Below are 25,446 nucleotides of genomic sequence, written 5' to 3' on the forward strand. Positions count from 1 at the left end.
GTCGGCGAAAGGGGTTTACTGGGAGGGGTAATTTGATACACCCCACGCCCCACTGCAGCCCCCTTTTTGGGGGAAATCCGAGATAATGGGTATCGCTATATGGCTGTGGTTCCATATAGAACACTTCACTTGACCGACAAACGCTCACCCAGTTTGCCTGACAGTCTATATAGAATATCTGCATTATGCAAGACTATCGGTCTCAAAAAAAAAAACAGAATCGAAACTGGAACAATCTATTGAACGTTTCTTGAGATATGTATGCCCGCAGTTTGGGAAATGTTTACAAAGTCTCGATTTATTCGGATCTCTTTTCTTAAAACCCTAGTTATAATTAATATATATAAAATATCATGTCTTATTTATTGTAATTTAATTATTACTGATTCTCTATTTTATTTCTAATTGCAGTTCTTAGAGGGAATGACGCAGGCATTTCTTTTGCAGCGTTGGACTTTCGTTTTATAAGGTGAGTGCAGTTAATGGAGAGCAGCCTGATTTATGGTTTCCATAGATGGCTTAGATTTATGGCCAAAATGGGGGAATACGGGGTTCGCAGCCCGGCCAACAGGTGAATTCGATGGGTCTCTTTCGAGTCGCTTCTCTGCCCTACACACCGAAAATGTATAACTAGAGATACGACGACGGGTACATATAGAAAAAAAAATATGTGTGTGACCCAGAAACATTATGCGAGTAAAACAGAAGCAAACAAACAACAACAGCGAAAATATTGTCAGCATTTTGCACTTTTCCAGACAGACTTTTCTCACTAGCCCCCTCTCTTTCTATCCCTCTATCTCTATCTCTATCCCCCACTCTGCGCTTGGCTTCTCATGAACTCTGTGTTCACTTGACATTCGTTGCCACAATATATGTATGTATGTATGTCCAATTAGATCGGTACAAATAAATGGAATAAGCTATAGAAGTTTCTATAAATAAAATATAAATGCACATAGATGGTAATAATATAAAGGAACTTCTTTATAAATAATATCAATAGTAAACATCAAAGAGTAATGCAGAACGCGCACAGGTAAATAGTAAAGAGCCATTAACTTTGCCCTCAATAGTTAAAAAAAAAAGAATAAAAAGTAAATAAACTTTTGTTGCTGCCCAAGTCCTCGTGCCCTCTCTTTTCCACGCTCTCTTTCTATCTCTCTCTGCTGTTGCAATGGTGGCGTATACGTAATCTCGTTGTTTGCTTCGCGCCTCCGTTTTCATTGTTGTTCTTGCCGTTGTTATTATTATTATTATTATTATTATTTATATTTCTCTTGCTGTTTTTGTTGTTCAGCTTGCAGTTGGGGTTTTCATGCAATGGCGTTCAAGGATTTTTGTGTGAAAGTTGTTGAACCTCATGACTGGCAATTAGAGTATAACACTCTATATAGCTCTATATAGGCGCTAGCTTACAGATACAGATAGTTAGTTATGCCATATATGGCATAGTGCCCCGATCCTAAGAGAGCACACACAAGGAAGTGGGAATTCGTATGATAACAAGTTTGCTTTAATAAATTGATCGATAAGTAGAACCAGCTCCTGATAAACTCCTCTACATTTTATTATATAATATATTCTCTATAAATCTGAAAAATTTAATGTTGGCAAGTATTGTTACTTTAATTCTAAGCTATTGAGTATCCATTTGGCTTCAAAAAGATGAGTATTAATGAATACTTTCCAAAGTAATATCATATCACATATCAAAATTCTATACTCTTTAATATAAGGCATAGACTTTATATTATTTAGTCTTATATCTATACTTTTAATAGAGCTGGCATTAAATCCTTACGTTCTTTTCTTATTTTTTGCGTACAACAATAGAACTGCAACTGTAATTAAAACAAATACTTCACTATTTGCTGTTGCCAAAGGCTTTAATTTATAATAATCTCGGTTCTCCTGAAGCAATATAAATACATGAAATTCCTGGCTAATTGGCAAAGGAACTGCAGTCGAGCATGTGTGTACATCATTAGGGGGGAAACAGCCAGGATGGCCAGGATAGCTGGGATAACCAGGATATTGTTGGGACAACTTGTGTATTGTGTGTATGATGACCTCCCAGGCATTCCTGCAGCACCAGGTTATCTGGTTATGCCTCCCAACTCGATCCAGTTGTACTTACATATGACATGGTATCGTGGCATCATGGTATCTATGACGACGCTAACAAGGTGGACAATTGGCCCAAGTCGATTCCTGTAAATAAACTGCATAGAAAGTGCACGCAATTCACGAATGCCAAACAAATAAACAAACGAACACAGAGCGCTTAGTGTGTGTGTGTGTATATAAGCTATATGCATTTCCAATATCAGCCAAGGATATTCGGCTGCGCTAAGTCCACATGACCTTCTAAAGTTGGTTGACTCTAGATGCCATGCAGGCGCGTCTGCAAAAGGGGGTGTGCTTTTTCGGGGGTGTGAAAACGGGGGGGGTGGCATATTATTTTCTGTTTTTTTTCTTTTTTTTTTTTTTGATTAAGCAACTGCGAACTGCAGAAATTGTGCAGTGCAAATTGTGAAGAGCCTATGGGCTATGATGCAAGCATTTTCGCAGAGCAGAGACACCGAGAGAATTGCCGAGAGAAAATGAGACAGGGAGAGACAGGCGGAGAGAGAGAGAGAGAGCAAAGCTCTGGGCCATGTGCACTTGATGCACAAGTGTTAGATGCCATTCGTGGGCCAAGAGCAGCAACAACAGCAGCAACAGCAGCAACAACAGCCAAAGCTGCCCCAGCAGCAACACTAGTAAAAACGGCAGCAACATAACCCATAGCCGATGTCACAGTAGCTGCAACACCAGAAAAAACAGCAGCAACATTGGCCCAAACAAGAGCAACATCACTTTGGTACAGGTCAAAAACATAGGCAACATTATAAAACATAAATTTAAATTAAACTTTGAAATACTTATTCCCCTTTTCTCTAAAATGTATAGCATACCATAGATTTTTCATTTAGTTGTTAGGTTAAGAAATCTATTTAACTGATAAATTATTAGATTATAAATATTTATAATCGAAATTTTAAAGATTGCTTAATATAAAAAAGCATATTACAACAGATAAATCAATTTTTTTAATTGAAAAATGTTTATTGTATTGCTTTCAAGTGTTTTTCCCAGTGTGCCAGCAAGCTTTTAAAGGCAGCCAGGAAAACCCACATAACAATCTATATGTTGCCGATGTTGCTGCTGTTTTGCAGAGCTCGTGGGCTCTTGTTTTCGATTTCTGTTGCTGTTTCGGTTTCGATTAGTGTGTTAGTTGGGTTTCTTGAGCAGTGTCTCTCTGCCAAGCTCTCCGCTGTTCTCAGTTCTCAGTTCTCGGGGTCTCAGTTCTCGATTCTCAGTTCTCTGGGTCTCTGGGGCTGTGGGGCTCTGGGTCTGCTTGACAATTTCGCTACGCGGCTGTTTTGGTGGCTGCCAGTTGCACATTTCCGTTATATCCGTCAGCCAGCAGTGGCAGTCGCAGCCAAGGCGCACACACACTGCGTATGAGTAATATTCGCACAACGAAACCAAACAACCAAGCCAAATACAACAATATACATAGCAAAAAAATCCCCAATTAATCACGCAACACAATAATCAAAGAAAAGTCAAAGCCAATAAATGAAATGAAATAAAATAAATTCAAAAAAATAAGAAAGAAATAAAAAAAAAAAGAGTAAGGTGAGAGGGGAGCAAGTGCAGCGCTGCCAACGGCGACGGCGACGCGGCAGCGGTACGGGCTTTGTTTTGGCTTCAGTTTTGGCCCAGCAGCTTCGACTTCAGTTCGATTCGTGATTCGTGGTTCGTAGCTCTTAAGGCGCGCAAAGAAAATCTCGAGAAAAACTGCAGAACACCATAAACCCATATATATTTATTTTTTTGGAGTGAGTTCTAGACTTGCAAGCAAGTGCGGCAAGCAATGTGGTTACCACGTAGATTACCACCCGCAGTAGTGGGCCAATGAAAAGCAAAAAATCAAAAATCAAAAAAAAAAAGAGTTCAAAATCGGGCTGAAGAAAAGAAGTTGGCAAGCCGAAAAATCAAAAATCAAAAAAAAAAACAGGAGCCCCCAAGACGTCACGCAAACAACAACAACAACAACCAGCTATGCCTGGCCCGGCTTTGTGGTCCGGTGAGTGTTTTTCTTTTTGTTTTTTTCTTCCCCCTTGCAAAAAACTAAATCTCAAAGTTGCTCACTCTCTCTGTCTCTTTTGGGAGAGCGATCGCAGCAAAAGAGAGAGAGCCGAGTCACTCTGCAATTGCAAGTTGCAGCATTGCATTTCCGCATGCCGTCTCTCTTTGGCCTGCGATCCATGATTCAAGAACCCAGCGGCAGCAACAACTATAAACTTTCACTTTAGCAGAGCGCGAGAAGAAAGAAAGAGAGGGGGCGAGGCGAGGCGAGAAGAAAGAGACGGGGTTATAAGCTGTTGGCCAAAGGCTTCCTGGCATTGCAACTTGCAGCAGCAGCAGCAGCAACAGCAACTGCAATTGCAATCAGGTATTAACACATTTGTTGCTGCTGCTGCTGCTGCTGCTGGGTTGCTCATTATAAAGTCGTAAGCCATTTGCGTTGTGTGAGTGCGAAGCAAAATGTCAGTGAGCAATAAGGAAATGAAATGTGCGCCAAACAATTATTGTATGTTGCTGCTGCTGCTGCCGTTGCTGCTGCCGTTGCTGCTGCTGCTGGCAGCAGTTGAAATCGAAAGTGCTTTCAGACAATGGTCAACGAACGTATGGAAAGGGCATTAGAGAAGTGCTGGTGTGGGTGCAATGCAAAAAAAAAGTGAAGAGTAAATAAATGGGTAATACGAGGCATAGGCCACATTTCCCTTTGGACATTTTGGAATTCATGACATTGCTTCTGGTGTGAAGCTAAGCTCTGTCTGTTGGTTTGTCCGAGAAACTCTTGTCCGTAATTTCATTGTCCGTATGTTCGTTGTCCGTTTGTCCGTTTGTTCGTTGTCCGTTTGTTCATTGTCCGTTTGTTCGATGTCCGCTTCTTCGTTGTCCGTTGACCACCGAAATATGTATTTCTTTTTACCACTCAACTTTGAACTTGTCCGTTTATTCTTTTGTCCGTTCAACCCTTGTCCGTTAGTCCTTTGTCCGTTCAACACCGTGCTTCTTGTCCGTTTGACCACTTTGGTGCAACACTAATTGATCCTCATGTTGTTGTTGCCATTACTAGCGATTTCTGCTTTGCTTTTCCTTTGCTTTGCCGTGTTGCTGTGCTTTTTGCTCTCGACGTTGCGCAATCGCCTGTCATTGTCCATTGTTGAGTTGCTGCCGCCGCTGTGGTTGTCGCTGCTGTTGCTCTAATTCAAATTAACTTTTACCTTTCCACACACATTTTCACTCCCCCCCCCTTGGTCGGCCGCCTCTGTCCGGCTCTCTCTGATTGTTTCTGCCCGCTGATCGTAGAACTCCATTGTCAGAGAAAGATGGAGAGAGAGGGAGAGGGAGAGGGAGAGAGAGAGAGAGCAAGCAGGAAGCAACAATCTATGCTGCAACTGCAACGGCTGCTCGCTCTTTTTTGGCGGCAGGGAAAGAGCTTTTGCTCAGCAACCCCTCTCTGCACCCCCCATGACCCCCAATCCCCCCTCCACCCACATTTGTGGAAAGTGCAATGGCACAGTTTTGCTTAAAAAGAAGAAGAAGAAGAAGGGTGGCCGCCACGCCTCTTCACCAAATGGGAGTTGAAAGTTTGGGAGCTTTTTTGGGGGAACCGAGAAAGCTTTTCACTAATGGCAGTGCCCCTGCCCCCAGTCTCACCCCCCCACCCCTTATCATAGAAACCCTCCCTTAAGCTCGCCGGTCAACGTCCACACCAATACACCCACACACCCACAACATATGCAACTTGTGTGTGAATTCTAATTTAAATGCAGTGCTTAGATAAGGGAGCAAGAGAGATGGAGATACAAAAGGGAAAGAGAGAGAGGGAGAGAGAGAGAGAGGGAGAGTGAAGTTTAGTTGCAGCTAGAAGTTAGTTGCAGTTGCATTGCAATTGCAATGAACTCCAGGCGGTGGGTGGTGAAAGGGGCGTGAGTGAGTGGGAGGGAGAGAGAAAGAAAGAGAGATGGAGGCAAAAAAAACGAGCCTAGTGGCTCTGCTGACGTCGACGTCGCTGCCAAAGCATAACTATGACGTCGCTGCTCGTCGCTGGTGAGTGAGTGTGTGTGTGTGTGTGAGTGTGCTTTTAGTGTTTTTTTTTTGTACGTTTTGTCTATTGGTTTTCATTTTCGTTCGCTGCCGACGTCGACGCTTCTAATGCCCGATCGCGATAGACAGACAGAGCGAAAGAGAGAGGGAGAGGGCGAGAGAGAGCGAGCGGTGGAGCTGTGGAGCATTAGAGGGGGGTTTGGGGGGAGGGGGGAGTCCACGCCTGCGCCGACAGCGACGCCGGCAGCAACAGCAGCAGCGTTTCGTGGCTGCTGCTTTCTTTCGCTCGCTTACTCCTTTCATTTCACTTTATTTCGTTCGCATGTACGCACGTTGGCCGCGGAGCAACATCTCCCCGAAACAAACAAAAAACAAAAAAACAAAAAACAAAAAAAAAAACCAAAAATTAAACAACAGCAACAACAACAACAAAACAGCGGCAGCAGCCGTCGCTCAGACGCGGAACTTGGCTCGAACTTTAGTTTAGTTTCAGTGGCCAATGGATAGTGGCTAAGTGCGGCGGTATCGGGCGAATCGGTTGAATCGGTTAAGCGGCTAAGCGGTTGTCACCTAACGGTTAAGCACGCGCCAATCCTTTTTTTTGAAGTTTCTACAAGAGTTAGTGGTACTGAAAAAAAAAACAAATAAAAAACAGCATACATAATATATGTATATGTAAAGTATAGGCAAGAATCGAAAGCCAAGAGTGGTATGTGCCCTTAGTTTTGACCCAAGACAAAGACCCAAGCTCTAAAAATAAAGACCCCTGACACCCACGACACACACACACCACACACACACACACACACCCATCCACCCACACACACACACACACACCGTCTCATTCTCTCAATCTCAATCTCATTTCGAGGATCAGAAAAGGAGCAACATCAATCCGATTCATTATGTTCACATATATTTTTTTGGAGTGACCTAACTTTTGGCAATGGACGCAGACTTCTTCTTCTAATCCCTGAAATCCCTTCAAAAAAGATTTGGAAGAAGAAGTCCATAATAAACTCAAATGGTTGTTGTGATCGAAAGTGTTCTGTATTTTTTTTTTGTTTGTTTGAAATGTGTTTGATTGAAATCGGTGTTTGCCCAGCCAAAATGGCCCAGCATCGTTCGCTTGTCCGACTGTATCTGCCCACCTAGAGGAGATCGCCGTTGCCCAAATGAATGCCCAGCAGCCGCTGATCCTGGAGCAGCCCACCAAGGCCAGCAATGTTGTTGTTGTTGCCCCAGCAGTTGCGGCAGCTGCGGAAATAGAGGCGACAACGCGAACGGAAGCGGTAACGGAAACAAGTTCGGCCACCAACTCGGAATCCAACGCGAACTCCAACTCGAACTCCAACTCCCAGCTGAATGGTGGCTCCCATGAGGAGCAGCGGATCATCAATGGCAACCATGGCTGCCGGCGGATCAGCCAGGCGGATCAGCAGGAACAGCCGGATCGGGATGATGAGGGCGAACAGCAGGTCAAGGATGTGGTGGCCAATAAGCTGACCATCATCAAGACGCCGTTGAACAAGACGCTGCTCAAGAAGTGCAACACCACCAATGGCAGCCTGCAACTGCCCCATAGTGGCAACAATGGCAACAGCAACAGCAACAATAATAGTAGCCGCAACAGCAACAGCAACAACAGCAGTAACAGCAGCAACAACAACAGTGCGGCCACCGATGACGTAGACGGCGCCTGCGATTCCGGTTTGCAAAGCGGAAATAGCAATGAACAAGAACCATTTGCCAACAACGATCGCCACCATCACATTTACCACCACCATCACCATCACTATCATCATCACCATGGCGGCGATAAGGGCGAACCTGGTGGCGATGTTGCATCCTCCTCCTCCGCGGATCTGAGCACGCAGGTCAAGGAGGAGCCCAGCGTACTGGAAAGTGACAATCATCTGAAGGCAGGAGCAGGAGCAGGAGGAGCAGCAGTGGCAGGTACAGGAGCAGCAGCAACACCTGCCACAGAAGGAGCGGGACCTGCCACAACGGGCACTTGCAATCCCAGCAAGTGCAACAAGTGCAATTCGCACAACAACAACAGCAGCTGCAACAATAACAATAATACCATCAGCAACAACAACAACAGCAGCAACAGCAACAACAGCAACAATAATAATAACAATAATACAAGCAACAATACCAACAACAACAACAACAACAACAACAATAACCATTACAACAACTACAATAACTATTATAAGAAAAAGTCTCGAATGCCGCCCATTTGCCGTTAGTATTGCATCCATCTATATACTCTATACCCCCTCTAAAATCATACTTAATCATAAATGCGTAAGAACACCACCACCACCACCCAAACCACCCACCCATCTACCATACCAGGCACCCCTGCTACCCTCTTGGTAATCCAAAACAACCCACCCACCCCTTACTTATGAATTACCTCCCTCCTTTCTTACCAACAAAAATTTCAGTCAACTAAAAAGAAACAAGAAACAAAAAAGTGCACTAAACTGGAGCAACCAACAATTGGCCAAGAAAACAAGACACTGTATTTCAAAAAAGACAGACCTTAACTGAACCCAAACCCCAAAAGCACCCAACCAACCCAAAACCACCCACTGGAATGCATTCTGTATCTGCATCTCTGCTCTGCAGCTCAAAAGGCAGTCTAGATGCTTCCCGAACGAGTCACAACAATACCAAAAATCCAAAAACATACAAAATCCAAATTCAAATCAAATGAAAAACAAAAAAAAAAACCACAATCAAACAAAGTACACACAAACAAATGCAAAATAAGAAAAACAACAACAGCAACATCAAAAGCAAAAACAAAAACAACGATCGGCAAAAAAGAGAATTTTTTGTTTTTATCAAAATTTGAGCAATCGGCAAAGACAAGAAAAAACGAAATTATGACATCCATAGGTAAATTTGTGACTATATCCCAAAAATCAAAATTTAAATCACAAAACACTAACTTTAGACACTTAAAAAAAATCACGCACACACATCATATTTTGAGACCCAAACGCTCGAAGGGTTAATTTGGAGTGCCGAGAACTGGGGAGATTATCCCTAGACTTTGTGCTCCAAATTGCCCTTACGAAAACCGCTTTCCCCACTCCCCAAAGCACCAGAATCAAATAATATTATACATTACACCTATCTGTCTAACCACTAACTAAAATAGTCTGCTAACGAATAATACCAATCTTAAATATAAATATTTCTAAGTATTACGAGTACTAGCTCAAAACTGTCAAAGGAATATCAAACCTTTTATCGGTTTTAATAACTATTTTGGGTGTAATTGGGTGTTATTTGTCTTAATTAAATTAAATTTTCTTAAATAGAGTTTCTCAGATTACTTACTTGGTTATCAAAGTATTTGTTTACACTTACCAAGTATTTGTTTTATATGAAATCTTAAGATTATTGAAGGTTAATCAAATGTTAAAGCTTTAGATAAGCTTTTAAAATGAACCAGTACTGGGCAAGAGCATTGATAGCTTATTGGATTCTTAAGATTCTGCTACTTAAATCTTCCCAAGTTCCATAATTTCATTACCTTCCTTTAGTGTTCATAGAAGTCACATTTCAAAGCTATCAATCATATTGAAATTGAACAAATGTTGTATTTAGGTTATCCTTATTAGCAGCTCTTCGGAATTCCAGTTGATACCAGATAAAAAACTTTCCGAACTATTTACGCACACACCTTTCCAGCGTTCTTGACTCTTCGATGACTCTTTCCCAAAACTTTCTCTCCCCCGCTCATGCTGCTGTTTTTTTCTTCATATATCGCCCATTCGATCATGATTTAATCGCAATATTACCAGAGTTAAGATTAGATGGGAATCTGATGGAAACTATCGTAAATTCTGGCTTGTTTTTGTTTGCCACGAATGCAGTTGCAGTCTCCGTTTGATTATGATTCTGTTGATCTGGGGAACAGGTACCTCCACCTGGGTATATCTTCTCTTCACATATGCCTGCGCGTATCTGAACTCTAGTATGTATACAGTTGCGTGTAGAAGTCGGCTCCACGCGCCCACACACACACCCATACACCCATGCACCCACACATGGGGCGAAAAGATATAGACGCAGAGAGGCACGCATGGTTTTATTGTTTAGAATAATCTTGCGCTTGATAATGAAAATAGGTCAAATTTTAAAAATACTCACACAAACGACATTGTCGTCGGTGCTGCCGAGTGAGTCGCCCGACGAGAGAACTTTTTGCCCCGAACCCCGAAACCCCGAAACCCCGAAGCTATATAGTTTATCTCTCGGCGGCAGTGTGTGTGTGAGTGCGTAAAGAGATCGCCATTGGATAGATAGAGAAAAAGGGGGAGTTCGAATGGGCCAGGGAAAGGGGATTGATCGGGGGTACGAGAATGGGTATGGGAATGGGAATCGGAATCGGAATGGGAGATGGAAAAGTCGTTGCTGGGCCAACGCACCAAGTGACCGAATCGGTCAGATAGAGAGGGAGATAGCGAAAGGGACCGAGTTATAGAATAGAATGGGCGATCGAAAGTTCAACTATTACAACTAAACTGAAAAAAAAAATCTTGGTTTTCCAAGTATTACTTGACAATATTTATAACACTATCAAATAATTATAATAATGAAGATGTAACCGAATAAATAAGCCCTAACAGAAATAATATGAGAAAAAAATATGAAAAACATTTAAAAGTTATTCTGTAGAACTTGTAAAAAGGAAACCTCTTAAGTTTTTCAAATTGCAGATTTTTTTTGTTCGGGAACCTGGCATGAAAATGTTGTTGGATTTCAAAATTAATGATCATAGCTTTATGAAATGATTAGAACTCATACCTATTACAAAACATTTGGGGACAATTACCTTAATTTGAGGAAAATTTACCTTCAAAAGACTCTACATTACTTATGTTCGTATGAATATTTTAGTGACAATGTTTTTCGATATAAAATCAACTGAACTTTTGGCATGTTTTAAAAAACGAATATATAAACTATTAAAATAGTAACTTGGTTTAGAGATATCAGATTGGTATACAGATCCAGGACCCAGTAACAATTTTGTAGCATACTTTAGGGAACCCCCTAATAGAGCATTAGGATCTTTATTTTTTGTCCGAGTACCAAAAACCCCCACCAGATTGTAGACCCCCTTGCAACATATATAATTTTTAATGCATTGCAAGCTATTGATCGTAAGGCGGAAAGATAGCACAAGAGCAACATCTACAAAAAGCGGCAGCAGAGAGAGTGATAAAGAGCAACGAAGAAGCTTTGACCCATTTCGGTGAAAGAGTTCCGTCGACCATATTTCATAGCGCTCAGATCTGAGAGTGCTGATCGATCAAGCTCATGTAATTAACCGAATTCCTCATATCTTGGCTTCGTTTTTGACCAAATCTTTGAGTTTTTGCTCGCTTTAACCAGTTATTCGATGGCTTCTTGGTTTTTTTTTTCTTTTGGCATCTGTTCCTCAGTGGGGAAGTAAATGCAAATTAATCGGTTATTTGTTTATACTCCATCAGCAAGTCAATGCAAAAACAAAATTCGGAAAGAAAAGAAACTTCCGCAACAAATTTATGCGAACTTATGTATATATGCATGGTATTCACCCATGCGGCGTCTGAGAATTTCTCAAGCTTAGGCCGTGGATCTAAAAGTTTATTATGTTATTATGATGATTAACATGATTTGAAACATATATTTTTTGTCATTTAAAGTAACTTGTTCTCTTGGGGATAAAGGTGTACTCAAGATCATAATGGGTAGCAAAACTTATCAGTTTCCAGTTCAATAATAGTTATAGGACTGACAAAAAATTGGTCTACATTAAAGTACAGGTCACCAAACATATTTTTGATGCTGAAGACATAAGTATTTATTATAATTTTATGTTAACAAAATAAATATTGATGTACGGGGTATGGTATATCGTATGAAAATCGTTGATTCGAAGATCAAAAGTGAGTTTTTGGTTTGAAAAATTATAGGTGCGTTTCAGATATTAACGGTAGAATGACGAATGAAACCTTGTAGTGCTAAGCTCCATTTTGGGATGTATTACTGGGATCTTAGTTACGATTGCAGGCAGACGATCCCCGATATAAATTGACCAACAACCTAACCAGATCCTCGGGATCTTTTCCCCTCCTCTTATCACCCCCTAGGAATTATGACACTGAGCCGTGGCCCGTACAGCGAGCTCGATAAAATGAGCCTTTTTCAAGACCTCAAACTCAAACGGCGTAAAATCGATTCGCGATGCAGCAGTGACGGCGAGTCCATAGCGGACACGTCCACCTCATCACCGGATCTGCTGGCGCCCATGTCGCCGAAGCTCTGCGACAGCGGTTCGGCAGGGGCGGCGTCGGCAGGGGCGTCGTCCCTGCCCCTCCCGCTGGCCCTGCCCCTGCCCATGGCCCTGCCCCTGCCCCTGCCCATGTCGCTGCCTCTGCCCCTCACGGCGTCATCGTCGGCGGTCACAGTTTCGCTGGCAGCGGTCGTGGCGGCGGTGGCCGAAACGGGAGGAGGCGGGGGTGGGGGCGGAGGAGCTGGCGGGACAGCAGTCACAGCCTCGGTAGCGGGACCCTGCGTCTCCACATCGTCAACGACGGCGGCAGCGGCCACATCCTCGACCTCCTCGCTGTCGTCCTCCTCCTCGTCATCGTCCTCCTCCACATCATCCAGCACCTCCTCCACCTCGCCGACGGCTGGAGCCTCCTCCACGGCCACCTGCCCCGCCAGCAGCAGCAGCAGCAGCAGTGGTGGCGGTGGAAAGACTGGCAACATCAAGCAGGAGCACAACACGGAGATCCACTCGTCGAGCAGTGCGATCTCGGCGGCCGCCGCCTCAACGGTAATGTCACCGCCGCCCGCTGAGCCGGCGAGATCCAGTCCAGCCACGCCCGATGTGGGCGGACCAGCTGGCGTCGGAGGAGGAGGAGCAACAGGCGGCGGTGGTGGAGGAGGATCCGCAAGCGGCGGAGCAACGACCGGAGTGGCAATCAATGAACACCAAAACAATGGCAATGGCAGCGGAGGAAGCAGTCGAGCCTCGCCCGATTCGCTGGAGGAGAAGCCCTCGACCACGACGACAACGGGTCGTCCAACGGTCACGCCCACGAATGGAGTGCTGTCCTCCGCCTCGCCGGGCACGGGAATGGCCGGGATAACGGGTAGCAGCGCCAAGCTGAGCGAGGCGGGCATGAGTGTAATCCGCTCCGTCAAGGAGGAGCGTTTGCTCAGCGTGTCCAGCAAGATGCTGGCATTCCATCAGCAGCGGGAGCAGGAGACTAAAGCAGCGGCGGCAGCAGCAGCAGCAGCGGCGGCGGGTCATGTGACGGTTCTAGTGACGCCATCGCGGATCAAATCGGAGCCACCACCGCCGGCCTCACCCTCCTCCACATCCAGTACACAAAGGGAACGAGAAAGGGAGCGAGAGCGTGAACGAGAACGGGAAAGAGATCGGGAACGGGAGCGGGATCGGGATCGGGAGCGTGAGCGGGAACAGTCTATCAGCTCCTCACAGCAGCATTTGAGCCGGGTTTCCGCCAGTCCACCCACTCAGCTTTCCCACGGCAGCTTGGGACCCACCATCGTCCAGACACACCATCTCCACCAGCAACTCACCCAGCCGCTGACGCTGCGCAAGAGCAGCCCTCCCACGGAGCACCTGCTCAGCCAGTCCATGCAGCATCTCACCCAGCAGCAGGCCATCCACCTGCATCACTTGCTTGGCCAACAGCAGCAGCAGCAGGCGTCGCATCCCCAGCAGCAACAGCAACAGCAGCAGCAGCAACATTCACCCCACTCCTTGGTGCGGGTGAAGAAGGAGCCGAATGTCGGCCAGCGACACCTGTCGCCGCACCACCAGCAACAGTCGCCGCACCTGCAACACCACCAGCAGCAACAGCAGCAGCAGCAGCAACATCTACACCAGCAACAACAGCAACAGCAGCAGCAGCAACATCACCAGCAGCAACCACAGGCTCTGGCCCTGATGCATCCCGCCTCGCTGGCGCTGAGGAACAGCAACCGGGACGCGGCCATTCTGTTCCGGGTGAAGAGCGAGGTGCACCAGCAGGTGGCCGCCGGACTGCCCCATCTGATGCAATCCGCTGGCGGGGCAGCGGCAGCTGCAGCAGCCGCAGTGGCCGCCCAGCGGATGGTCTGCTTCAGCAATGCCCGGATCAATGGAGTGAAGCCGGAGGTGATTGGCGGACCGCTGGGCAACCTGCGGCCCGTGGGCGGCAATGGAGGTGGTTCCGTGCAATGCCCCTCGCCGCATCCCTCCTCCTCGTCGTCATCCTCGCAACTGTCGCCGCAGACGCCCTCGCAGACGCCGCCCCGCGGCACGCCCACCGTCATCATGGGCGAGAGTTGCGGGGTGCGCACCATGGTATGGGGCTATGAGCCTCCGCCGCCCTCGGTGGGCCAGTCACATGGCCAGCATCCGCAGCAGCAGCAGTCGCCCCATCACCAGCCACAACAGCAGCAGCAGCAACAGCAGCAGCAGCAACAGCAGTCACAGCAGCAACAGCAGCAGCAGCAACAGCAGCAACAGTCGCTGGGCCAGCAGCAACACTGCCTGTCCTCGCCCTCGGCCGGTTCCCTTACGCCCTCCTCCTCCGGCGGGGGTTCGGTGTCGGGCGGCGGCGTGGGCGGACCGCTGACGCCCTCCTCGGTGACGCCGCAGAACAACGAGGAGGCCGCCCAGCTGCTGCTCTCCTTGGGTCAGACGCGCATCCAGGACATGAGGGCCCGACCGCATCCCTTCCGCACCCCGCACGCCCTCAACATGGAGCGCCTGTGGGCGGGCGACTACTCGCAACTGCCACCCGGCCAGCTGCAGGCCCTCAATCTCAGCGCCCAGCAGCAGCAGTGGGGCAGCAGCAACTCCACGGGCCTGGGCGGCGTGGGCGGCGGCCTGGGCGGACGGACCGGACTGGAGGCGCCGCACGAGCCGACCGACGAGGACGAGCAGCCACTGGTGTGCATGATCTGCGAGGACAAGGCCACCGGCCTGCACTACGGCATCATCACGTGCGAGGGGTGAGTTGTCAGTTATCAGACAAAGTACCCTTATCACATCTTTATCTCTTTACTTAAAATTTGATGAAAATATTTCAAAGTTACTTGAAAATATTATAGAAATACATATTTATTTTGTAGTTATAGATTAGTGAAGGTTTGATTATAACCTAATATTAGTTCTAAAAAATTTTTAAGGAAACATTTGAAACATTTTAGCAGTACATTACTCTACATAAAACTAGGAACTATTTTGGACTACAAAAGGAAAGTGGAAAGAAGAGAGAAGAGCTGTGAAAAAAAGTCCTTTGCTAGGATTGTTAAAGCGCCATATAGATTACAGGAAGATTTAAATTGTTCATAAAATCGAATAAACTATTAGTATAATTACTATTGTTGTCTAATGCTAATTTATAGTTAAAACTTCAAGATAAGAGAGGGTATATTGTGGCGCTATAGAAGCAAAAGGCGTTAAATTCGCCAAACCATAAAAACTTTAATTTATTAAGTAGCGATCTTGTTAAAATCAATGAAGAGCTCTAAAACTAAAACCAGAATTGAATTTTAAAATTATCTAACCACCATGGAATACAGAGAGAATCTGAATTAAGAGAAGAGATTTGAAAATAATAATATTACTGTCCTCATATCGAATTCAGGATATGCACTTGGCAAGGTGTTTTAGTGTTTCATAACCACCCACTTCCCAAATACAACCAATCCTAATCCTTGACTCCTCCACTCCACCAGGTGCAAGGGCTTCTTCAAGCGGACGGTGCAGAACCGACGCGTCTACACCTGCGTTGCGGATGGCACCTGCGAGATAACCAAAGCACAGCGCAACCGTTGTCAGTATTGTCGATTTAAGAAGTGCATCGAGCAGGGCATGGTGCTGCAGGGTGAGTACCCACCACTTGGTGATCCCTTCCAGATTCCGCCGTTTCCTAACCAGGTCATCTCCTTGCAGCCGTTCGCGAGGATCGCATGCCGGGCGGTCGCAACAGCGGCGCCGTCTACAATCTGTACAAGGTGAAGTACAAGAAGCACAAGAAGACCAATCAGAAGCAGCAGCAGGCCGCCCAGCAGCAACAGCAGCAGGCGGCGCAGCAGCAGCAGCACCAGCAGCAGCAACACCAGCAGCAACAGCACCAGCAACACCAGCAGCAGCAGCAGTTGCACTCGCCGCTGCACCACCACCACCACCAGGGTCACCAGGCGCACCACGGTCAGCAGCAGCACCACCCACAGCTGTCGCCGCACCACCTGTTGTCGCCGCAGCAGCAGCAACTTGCCGCAGCGGTGGCTGCAGCCGCCCAGCACCAACAGCAACAGCAGCAGCAGCAGCAACAACAGCAGCAGGCCAAGCTCATGGGCGGCGGGGTGGAAATGAAGCCCATGTTCCTGGGTCCCGTGCTCAAGCCGGAGCTGCTCCAGGCACCGCCCATGCACAGTCCGGCCCAGCAGCAGCAGCAACAGCAACAGCAGGCCTCGCCGCACCTCTCCCTTAGCTCGCCGCACCAGCAACAGCAGCAGGGTCAGCACCAGAATCACCACCAGCAATCAGGCGGAGGAGGTGGAGGAGGAGGAGGAGGCGGCGGCGGCGGAGGAGGAGGAGGAGCCCAACTGCCACCGCATTTGGTGAACGGCACCATACTAAAAACGGCCCTGACCAATCCCAGCGAGATTGTGCATCTGCGCCATCGCCTCGACTCGGCGGTCAGCTCGTCCAAGGACCGGCAGATCTCGTACGAGCACGCCCTGGCCATGATCCAGACCCTGATCGACTGCGACGCCATGGAGGACATTGCCACGCTGCCGCACTTCAGCGAGTTCCTCGAGGACAAGTCGGAGATCAGCGAGAAGCTGTGCAACATCGGCGACTCGATTGTCCACAAGCTGGTGTCGTGGACCAAGAAGCTGCCCTTCTACCTGGAGATCCCGGTGGAGATACACACCAAGCTGCTGACGGACAAGTGGCACGAGATACTCATCCTGACCACGGCCGCCTACCAGGCGTTGCACGGCAAGCGCCGTGGCGAGGGTGCGGGATCGGGCAGCAGGCACAATTCGCCGGCATCAACGCCACTGGCCACGCCCACTGGGACGCCGCTGAGCACGCCCATACCATCGCCCGCCCAGCCGCTGCACAAGGACGATCCGGAGTTTGTCAGCGAGGTGAACTCGCACCTGAGCACACTGCAGACCTGCCTGACCACGCTGATGGGCCAGCCGATCGCAATGGAGCAGCTGAAGCTGGACGTCGGCCACATGGTGGACAAGATGACCCAGATCACGATCATGTTCCGGCGCATCAAGCTCAAGATGGAGGAGTACGTCTGCCTGAAGGTGTACATACTGCTGAACAAAGGTACGTGGTTCGATTTGCCCTTGCGCATGCATACAGTGCTCATGTTACCCTTTTCGTTTCGTTTTGTAACTTCAGCAGAAGTGGAACTGGAGAGCATCCAGGAGCGGTACGTCCAGGTGCTGCGCTCCTACCTGCAGAACTCCTCGCCGCAGAATCCGCAGGCGAGGCTCAGCGAGCTGCTCTCCCACATACCAGAGGTAAGTAGTAGCTCTCTCTCTCTGCCGCCACACAAACAGTGTACAGATCGATTGGCTGCCTCGCAAACAACTCACTTCTCTAAAGCCATATATATATGAACATTTTGGAGATCCTCGTTCCCGAGGAGTATCCTTGTATCCTCTATGATTCACCCCCCCTCTCCCTTACCCTCTTGCAGATCCAGGCTGCGGCCAGTCTGCTGCTCGAGAGCAAGATGTTCTATGTGCCCTTCGTGCTCAACTCGGCAAGCATAAGGTAGCAGATGCTTGAGCACGGCCTGCTGCCCACCGCCAACCACCAGCCGGCGCCGCTCGGACCAGGTCCTGATCCGGTCCTCCCGGAGCGGCAGCAGCAGCAGCAACAGGAGCGGCGCCGGAGCAGGCAGCAGCAGCACCAGTTGCTGCGCGACCTGCCCAAGATCAAGATAGAGATCGGGGCCCAGCGCGAACCGGATCAGGAACAGCAGGAGCAGCAGGAGGAGCCGGAACAGGGGGAGCAGCTGGAACAGCTGGAACAGCGGGATCAGGAGCAGGAGGAGCGGTCCCGATCCACGTCCATTTTGAAGACTTCGCTGCTGAGCGGAGCGGCGGCCACGTTGGCCACCCTGACGGCGGCTGCCGAGCAAATAGCCCGCTCCTCGGCCAGCAGCGACACTGCCAGGGACTATTCCCACAGCAGCAGCAACAGCAGCAGCAGCAACAGCATCTGCAACAGCGGCAGGACGGGCAGCAGCAGCAAGAACAGTTTAGAAGAGAGCAAAAGACTTGAGCATCAACAACAACAGCAACCACAACAGCATCAGCAGCAACAACAACAATATACATCAATACTACACACGGCCTTAATGTCACAGCGTTCCATGCCAGCAGCAACATCGGCTACAGCAGCAGCAGCAGCAACAACAACGACGGCGACGACAGCAGCAACCACATCGCCCACGCCTGCGCATGTGCTGAAAACAGCGGTGACCTTAGCCAGTCTAAGTGAGATAGCCACTGCACGCCAGAAGCAGCAACAGCAGCAGCAGCAATTACTGGCGTTGCAGCAGCAGCAACAGCAACAGAAACTGCCCAGAAGGATAATCAACTTTGGCAGCAACTACGCTGCCAACACTGCCACCAAAGGATTGGGAGCGGGAGCAGGAGCAGCAGAAGGAGTGGGCATGGCCACAGCAACAGCAGCAACGGCAACAGCAACACTTGGACGCAATCGCCAACTGGGCCTGAGTCAGGGCCAAGTGGCGAATGGTAAGCAGAAAGAATTGTGAGCCTTGTGTTTGCGATAACGTTTGTGTACCCCCTCCCCCTCAATTAACGCTGCCAGCGAGGACAGCGCGTCTGCTCAACGGCAACTGTTGCGGCCGACTGTTGCAGGCGACAGCAGCAACAGGGGCCAGTAGGGGCACCAATACGGGTGCTGCCGGCAGCAACACGGTTAATATGGAGACCCAGACTAGCGATGAGTTGCTGCCGCTGCTAGCCATGCCCCCACAAGCAGCTCCCGCAACAACATCATCATCAACAACAACAACAGCAGCAGCAGCAGCATCATTATCATTATCAGCCACATCAACATCATCATCATCATCACTATCAACGATTTCATTAGCAACACGTGCAGCAGCAGCAGCAATGCAGCAGCAGCAGCAACAATGGACTGCCGTGTCGACGACGCCAGCAACAGGAGTGATGATGACGACGACGACGACACAATCACAAGCAACATTAGCACCACAACAACAGCAACAACCACTGCCACAACAACAACAACAACAATTAAACAGAAAAACAACAGCAACCACCACAACAACAGCACCAACAACACACAACAGCAACAGCAACAGCAACATCAACTTCAACAGCAACAATAACTATATGAATAACAATAATATTAACGCCGACACTGCCAGAGTCTCTGCCTCTGCCTTCGCCTCCGCCCCTGCCTCTGCAACAGCCACGCCCACTGCCAGAATACCGCGCCAGCGGCCGATCCCGCCCCCGGCCCCGCGCACACCCACAGCCACCTCAGCTTCTGTTACTGTAGTTGTGTTCAAAACAATGTTACCTGATGACTGAATTATTTTAGAATCGTACACGTAGAGCATGTTTTATTATGATTACCACTATGATTACCACTTACGAATTACAATTACGATTATGATTACGATTATGAATATGAGTATGTCTGGATATCATTACCTATTAACTATTCATTAGTTATGGCTTATCGATTATTACTATTATTACTATTACTATTGCTACATGCATAATGTAGAGCCTAATTGATCTATCGTGTATTTTAGTTTGTCTAATTGTTGGATCCCTGTACTATATCCCACACACACATAAACACACACACACACACTCGCCCATATTTGATCCTCACCCCCACACACACACACACACACACATTATCATTACTAAGGAAGGATATGCATATGCAAAGTTGAAACATTTTAATCTTGTAATCCTTTTGTGTTTTTTGCTGAAAGGAGATGAACGATAAGGAGGAAAAGCTGCAGCAATTCGGAGTGTTAAATGAATAGGATTATGTAGAGAGTATGTAGCGAGTATGTAACGAGTATGTAATGAGTATGTAAAGTTTACGTAGCCACAATGCCACTTACAGCTATAGCAAGCATTTAGGATGCGTGCATATGTCAGTTATCTATTTTTTTTTTTATTAAAATCTATATAATGTAATGAGAGATGGAGGAGGAGGAGCAGAAGGAGAGCGAAGCAGGGCGGGAGATTCAACCACATAAAGTATAAATAGTAGAGTCCAAGTAGCTAGTTTAGTGTACATCCGTTTTGGGGCAGAGGAGTAGAGCAATTTTGTCACTGAGAGAGGGGGTGGTGGGGTGAGCGGAAACGTAAACGGAAACGGAAGTTGGGACAAAACGGAAACGGAAATGGAAGCGGAAGCGGAAACTGGACTGCCAGATCGGAATCACGCATCAACCATTAAGAAAACTTCGCTCGCAACTATTGCAGAATTATACTGTTAGATACTGTTAATTATCGAACCCAAAACCCCCAAAACCCCCAAACCCCAACCCCGACCCACACACACACACACACACTATACCTAAGTTAAGAACGCATAATCACATACTACACATAAATTACGCATAGTACATACAAGAAACAGAAATAAGGAAAAGAAAAAAACAAAGATAAGAAATGAAACGAAAGGATTATTTTTTTTTTGTGTAAGCCCGATTGCGCAATTGTATATCGTAATCGTGTTGTCGTCGCAACCCCAAACGCCTATCGCCCATGGCGGTATTGATGCCCGGATTGTTATCGATATCGTCGTACTACGTTTTATTTTGTAAATGTATTAATTTTGTTGATTTTTTTGCTGTCTGTATACATTTTTTTTAACAACATTTTTGAATAAATGTAATTCTTGAATATGCTTTATGTTTCTTATTTATTTTTGTACCCCACTTTGTGCTCCAGAACTTTTCAGTTTCAATTGGTTTGTATATAGAGAAGTCCTTTCATTTTTTTAAGGTCACAAAAGAATACTTTTACATTTTTTCGATACCAAAAACGTTTAATTGTTAATGGCTTTAGTAGATCAACTTTTTTTTTTAAGAACTTAATATAGAAGTGAATATAAACTTGCCCGAACTATATTTCTACACAAATTTTACGCGGTTCTGTTATTCTACTTGGAAATTCCTCAGTGGCGCCACCTGCATTTAGAGGCCCGAAAATGTATGCACCGGAAATGGCAAATTGGTTTTTAAATCGGCTTGAAAGGAAATCGAAAGGGTCACTTGTGAACGGCGGAAACCGATCACAAGGACCTCAATCCCCAATCCTGTAACTCAAACCCTCCCGATTCAAGCTCTTTCAAATAATTAACGCAACCTAGAGCTAAGAGCGGAAAACGGAAATAGAGAAAGTAAGCTAAACAAAAAACAAAACAAAAAACAACACGAAAACAATGTTTTTCGAATAAAAGCGAAGAACAGAAGATGAGAAATAAGCAAGAGTCTGACATCAAATTGCCTTCAAAGCGTTATTTTCGATTTTTTTTCCGTAGAGTTTTTTTACGAGAGAACGATGCAAAAATCAATACGAAATACCAAATAGCAAGCAAATATTTAAAGTACGTATATATGTGGATTTATATAAGCGATGACATAATAATCATATGAATATGGAAAAAGAAAACGAAAACGAAAAAGAAAAACGGCAACGGACGGACGGCAAAAAGATTAACATTTTTTGTAGAGTAAAAGCGGGATAAACAGCATCTGGAGGGAAAGAGTCAAAATAAAATATTTTTGCACAGCGTGTTATCGAATAAGTGTTAGACTTTAAACGTAACTGTAATCGAGATTCAAATCAATCAATGAACACCCCCATCCCCATCCTACCCACCTTCCTTCCCATCCTTTCCCAGGCCATCCTTGGTAGCCATCATCGTTCCAGCCCTTTAACCCGCCCATTTGATTATAAAGGCTGGGGTCAGATGGAGGATTGCTCCCGCAGGAAAACAAGAAGTGTCTTTGTAAATACATGAGAATAAAGAGTGGGATTGAAGGGGGTTTTTTGCAAGCCCCCAACCCAACCCAACCATCTGGCGTCTCGAGATATAACATTAGTTAGCTAATTTTAACGACTTACACTCCCGGATCAACCAAATGCCGTCACCTAACCAACTACGCCTCGCCGTAGTTAAAACTGTTGTACCCCCAAAATCACTTAAATGCTCAACTCCATCACTTGACCCATCACTCACCCTCACCCACACCCGCATCCAACTCACTCCGCTTGCCTAGATCCATTTGCATCCCGGGCAGAACCAGTAACCCGTGTCCACCATGTCCCCATAGTGTATAGCGGGGATGCAATATGAACTTCTTATGGTGCTTAATCTGGATCTTGATCTTGAGGACAACCCAAGCCTACAACTCAAATTATGGGACTGATGCAATGAAACAAAAAGAAAATGAAAACAAATAACAAAAAAAATTATAGAAAAAAAACAAGGGAGGAAATCTTAACCCATATATGTATACTAGGTGTATATGTGTATTGATTAAACGATTCAATAATTAAAACGAAGTAGATCCTTCCATATGATAAAAACCAAAACAAAAAAAAAATGAAAAAAAAAAAAAAGAGTAAACTCTAGGAAGAGATCTCGCTTCTGAGGCCATTGTTATACTCTTTGAATTTGTGTATGACCCAAATTAGAAAATTGTGAAACCAAATCCAAAGAAAGCCGAAGACACATAACGAAACGCCGTGGAAATTATAGAAATACTGTTTTTTTGTGCATTTCTAATTCTACATAGCGGTCGCCAGCGACTTTTACCTTTTATATAAGTATATACAATATGGTTTTCGTTTCGTTTTGGATTTGATATGAATGTTACGCGATGGATTGATATTGATATTGATTGATTGATTAGTGAACGTTTGATGTAGTGGTAACCAAAAAGTATAATTTAACTGATACATTGATGTAATGCATAAGAGATGGAAACACAAACGGCAACAGAACCGCAAAATGATAATGAAATGAAAATGAAATGACATGTTAGCAAATATAAAACAGATAACTAAGACGAACTAAGCCCATAATTGAGAATTTTTAAAGCACGATTCGAGATCACATATAAATTTAATAAATTACACATGTATTAATAATGAAATGATGTATTTACGAATAAAATTAATATTATCACATGAATCATAAATGGCCGACCAGTCTATTTAAAAAGATCGGATGGAAACTGGGACTCCATCACGATTTTGAAGGGCTTTCTGGCCACCAACTCGTCCTTGTCGACCTGAATGAAATCGCTGCAAGAGTCGAGCATTAGAAAAGGGTTGGGATGGGGCTTTTCCGAGCATAGTACTTACTCCTCGTTGGCCAGGGTCACGTTGATGCGATCGGTGGATACCCGTGTGGGTCGGATGGCCCCAAAGAAGTCTGTGATGGGCACCTTGTGCGGGTCTCGGCGGTACAGATCCTTGCGCACACCCACCGTCGAGATGCACACCCGCTTGGGGCAAACTTGCAGCTGTTTGGAAAGTGTATAATCAGAAACATGTTCGAAAATCTCAGGAGGAGACCTACAAATTCCCCAATGGTCCGCTTGCTGAACGGCTGCACCTTCTCTAGGAACTCCAAAGCATAGTATGTGTAGCGGTCGATCATGTAGACGCCAATCGAGGGATCCACGTGGTGCTGGATTGGAAATGGAAGTAAAGTATAAGTAGGTATACATTGCAGACTTCAGAGCGTCTTACCGATAGGGAATCCTCGCCCACTAGGCTACTGGCCACCGCCAGGACATTCGGTGAGGTGAATTTCTCGTATAACGAAGCCGCTTGGCAAGTGTCCACCATGAAGAACAGCTCATTGTAGCTACAAAAGTAGACGAACTATTAGGACTAGAACAGGGATTAGCATAGGTAAGTGTCGCACCGCTTCTTCTCCCACATCTGTTGGATGCCGTCGGCCAGCTCCTGGCTGGTAATCTCCTCCGAATCCTGGAACTTGAGGAATCCATCACCGCCGTGTCCGGTAAGGTAGATGAGCACATTGCTGCCCGCGTCTGAGAGCAGCTTCTTGGACCGCGCAGTGCCGTTCTGGGTTCGCCCGGTCAGCAGTCGCACGAAGTTCTCCACGGTCACCTCGTAGCCCCGGTAGTCCACCTCCACATCGTCCCCGTACACATTGATGTGCTGGTTGGCGTTGTTGTACACCTGGCCAGGACGCGGATTGCGGGCGTTGCAGGCCATGTCGTCGGCTATCATCAGAATGATCTGGGAGTCGGGAATGCCCAGTCGCTTTACCGATCGGTAGATGGACAGCACATTGGCCACATGCCGGTAGTTGAACCAGAATCTTGAGGCGTCCACCAGCACCGCCCAGTTGTTCGTGTGCGTTGACCGCTGGCTGGCGTCCACGAAGCCCTCTGGCAGCACGGAGGTGTCCTCCGCCTCCGCATCAGCCCGACAGCTGCCAAGGAGCAGGACCAGGATGACAACAAATTTAATAAACATCACGCAGCCGAATATTAATCACCTATGTATATCGATAGGCCCATAACAACTCCTCCCGATATCGACTGCACTGCTCGATAGGCCGAAAACAGCTGTGAGGTGTGACCGCGCTTAAAAATATACTACGTATACCATTTCCAAGCATACCATGCAAATAATATAAAAAAAAATTATAAAATGAAAACGTATAAAAGTTTTAAAAACAAGGACATATAGTTAATTGGTTCAAGTCACTAATTGTCAATAGTTTAATCATTTTTTTTACACTTCCAATTATAAATTCACGGAAGTCTATAGAGCTATATTTATATATAAAATAATGATTCATATTATTTATGTATTTTAAATATTTATTTGTGAATTAAATAAAATACTTTTTAGGAAAGGAAAAACAATGATAGCATCTAAAACTATTAAACTATTGCAAATATATTTCAATAAATAGGCATTGTAGCCATTAAATGGAGTGTACTAAAGAATTGAATGAATTTGATATTACCCAAAATATACCAAAAGTACTCAACGGTCATACATACTGCGAGGCATGAGTAGACAGGGTGGATACAATGATGGGGTGTGGGAGAGGGAGAGGGGGCAATCCAATGCTAATGGGTCAATTTTCCACCTTGATTTTCTCCCCCTAAA

At 46.2% G+C, this 25,446-nt stretch overlaps 2 protein-coding genes across 2 annotated transcripts; one reads left to right on the forward strand and one right to left on the reverse strand.

The window, feature by feature from the left end:
• The first annotated feature begins 6,456 nt into the window (after window positions 1-6,456).
• On the forward strand, window positions 6,457-21,184 carry Hr4 (Hormone receptor 4). The gene is given in 7 exon segments (XM_070997361.1): window positions 6,457-8,421; window positions 12,336-15,219; window positions 15,949-16,097; window positions 16,166-17,566; window positions 17,642-17,763; window positions 17,943-19,011; window positions 19,088-21,184. Coding segments are annotated over 7 exon segments (7,452 nt in total). The 5' UTR covers window positions 6,457-7,346; the 3' UTR covers window positions 19,840-21,184.
• A 2,245-nt stretch (window positions 21,185-23,429) lies between these two features.
• Window positions 23,430-24,826, reverse strand: PIG-K (Phosphatidylinositol glycan anchor biosynthesis class K). The gene is made up of 5 exons (XM_017083351.4): window positions 24,221-24,826; window positions 24,043-24,160; window positions 23,870-23,980; window positions 23,653-23,813; window positions 23,430-23,592 (listed from the first exon to the last, which is right to left on the reverse strand). The coding sequence occupies exons 1-5, from the start codon at window positions 24,799-24,801 to the stop codon at window positions 23,499-23,501; spliced, it is 1,065 nt and encodes a 354-aa protein (XP_016938840.2). The 5' UTR covers window positions 24,802-24,826; the 3' UTR covers window positions 23,430-23,498.
• Window positions 24,827-25,446: the final 620 nt, after the last annotated feature.

Source organism: Drosophila suzukii, chromosome X (assembly GCF_043229965.1).
Source record: "Drosophila suzukii chromosome X, CBGP_Dsuzu_IsoJpt1.0, whole genome shotgun sequence".
Lineage (NCBI taxonomy): Eukaryota > Metazoa > Arthropoda > Insecta > Diptera > Drosophilidae > Drosophila > Drosophila suzukii.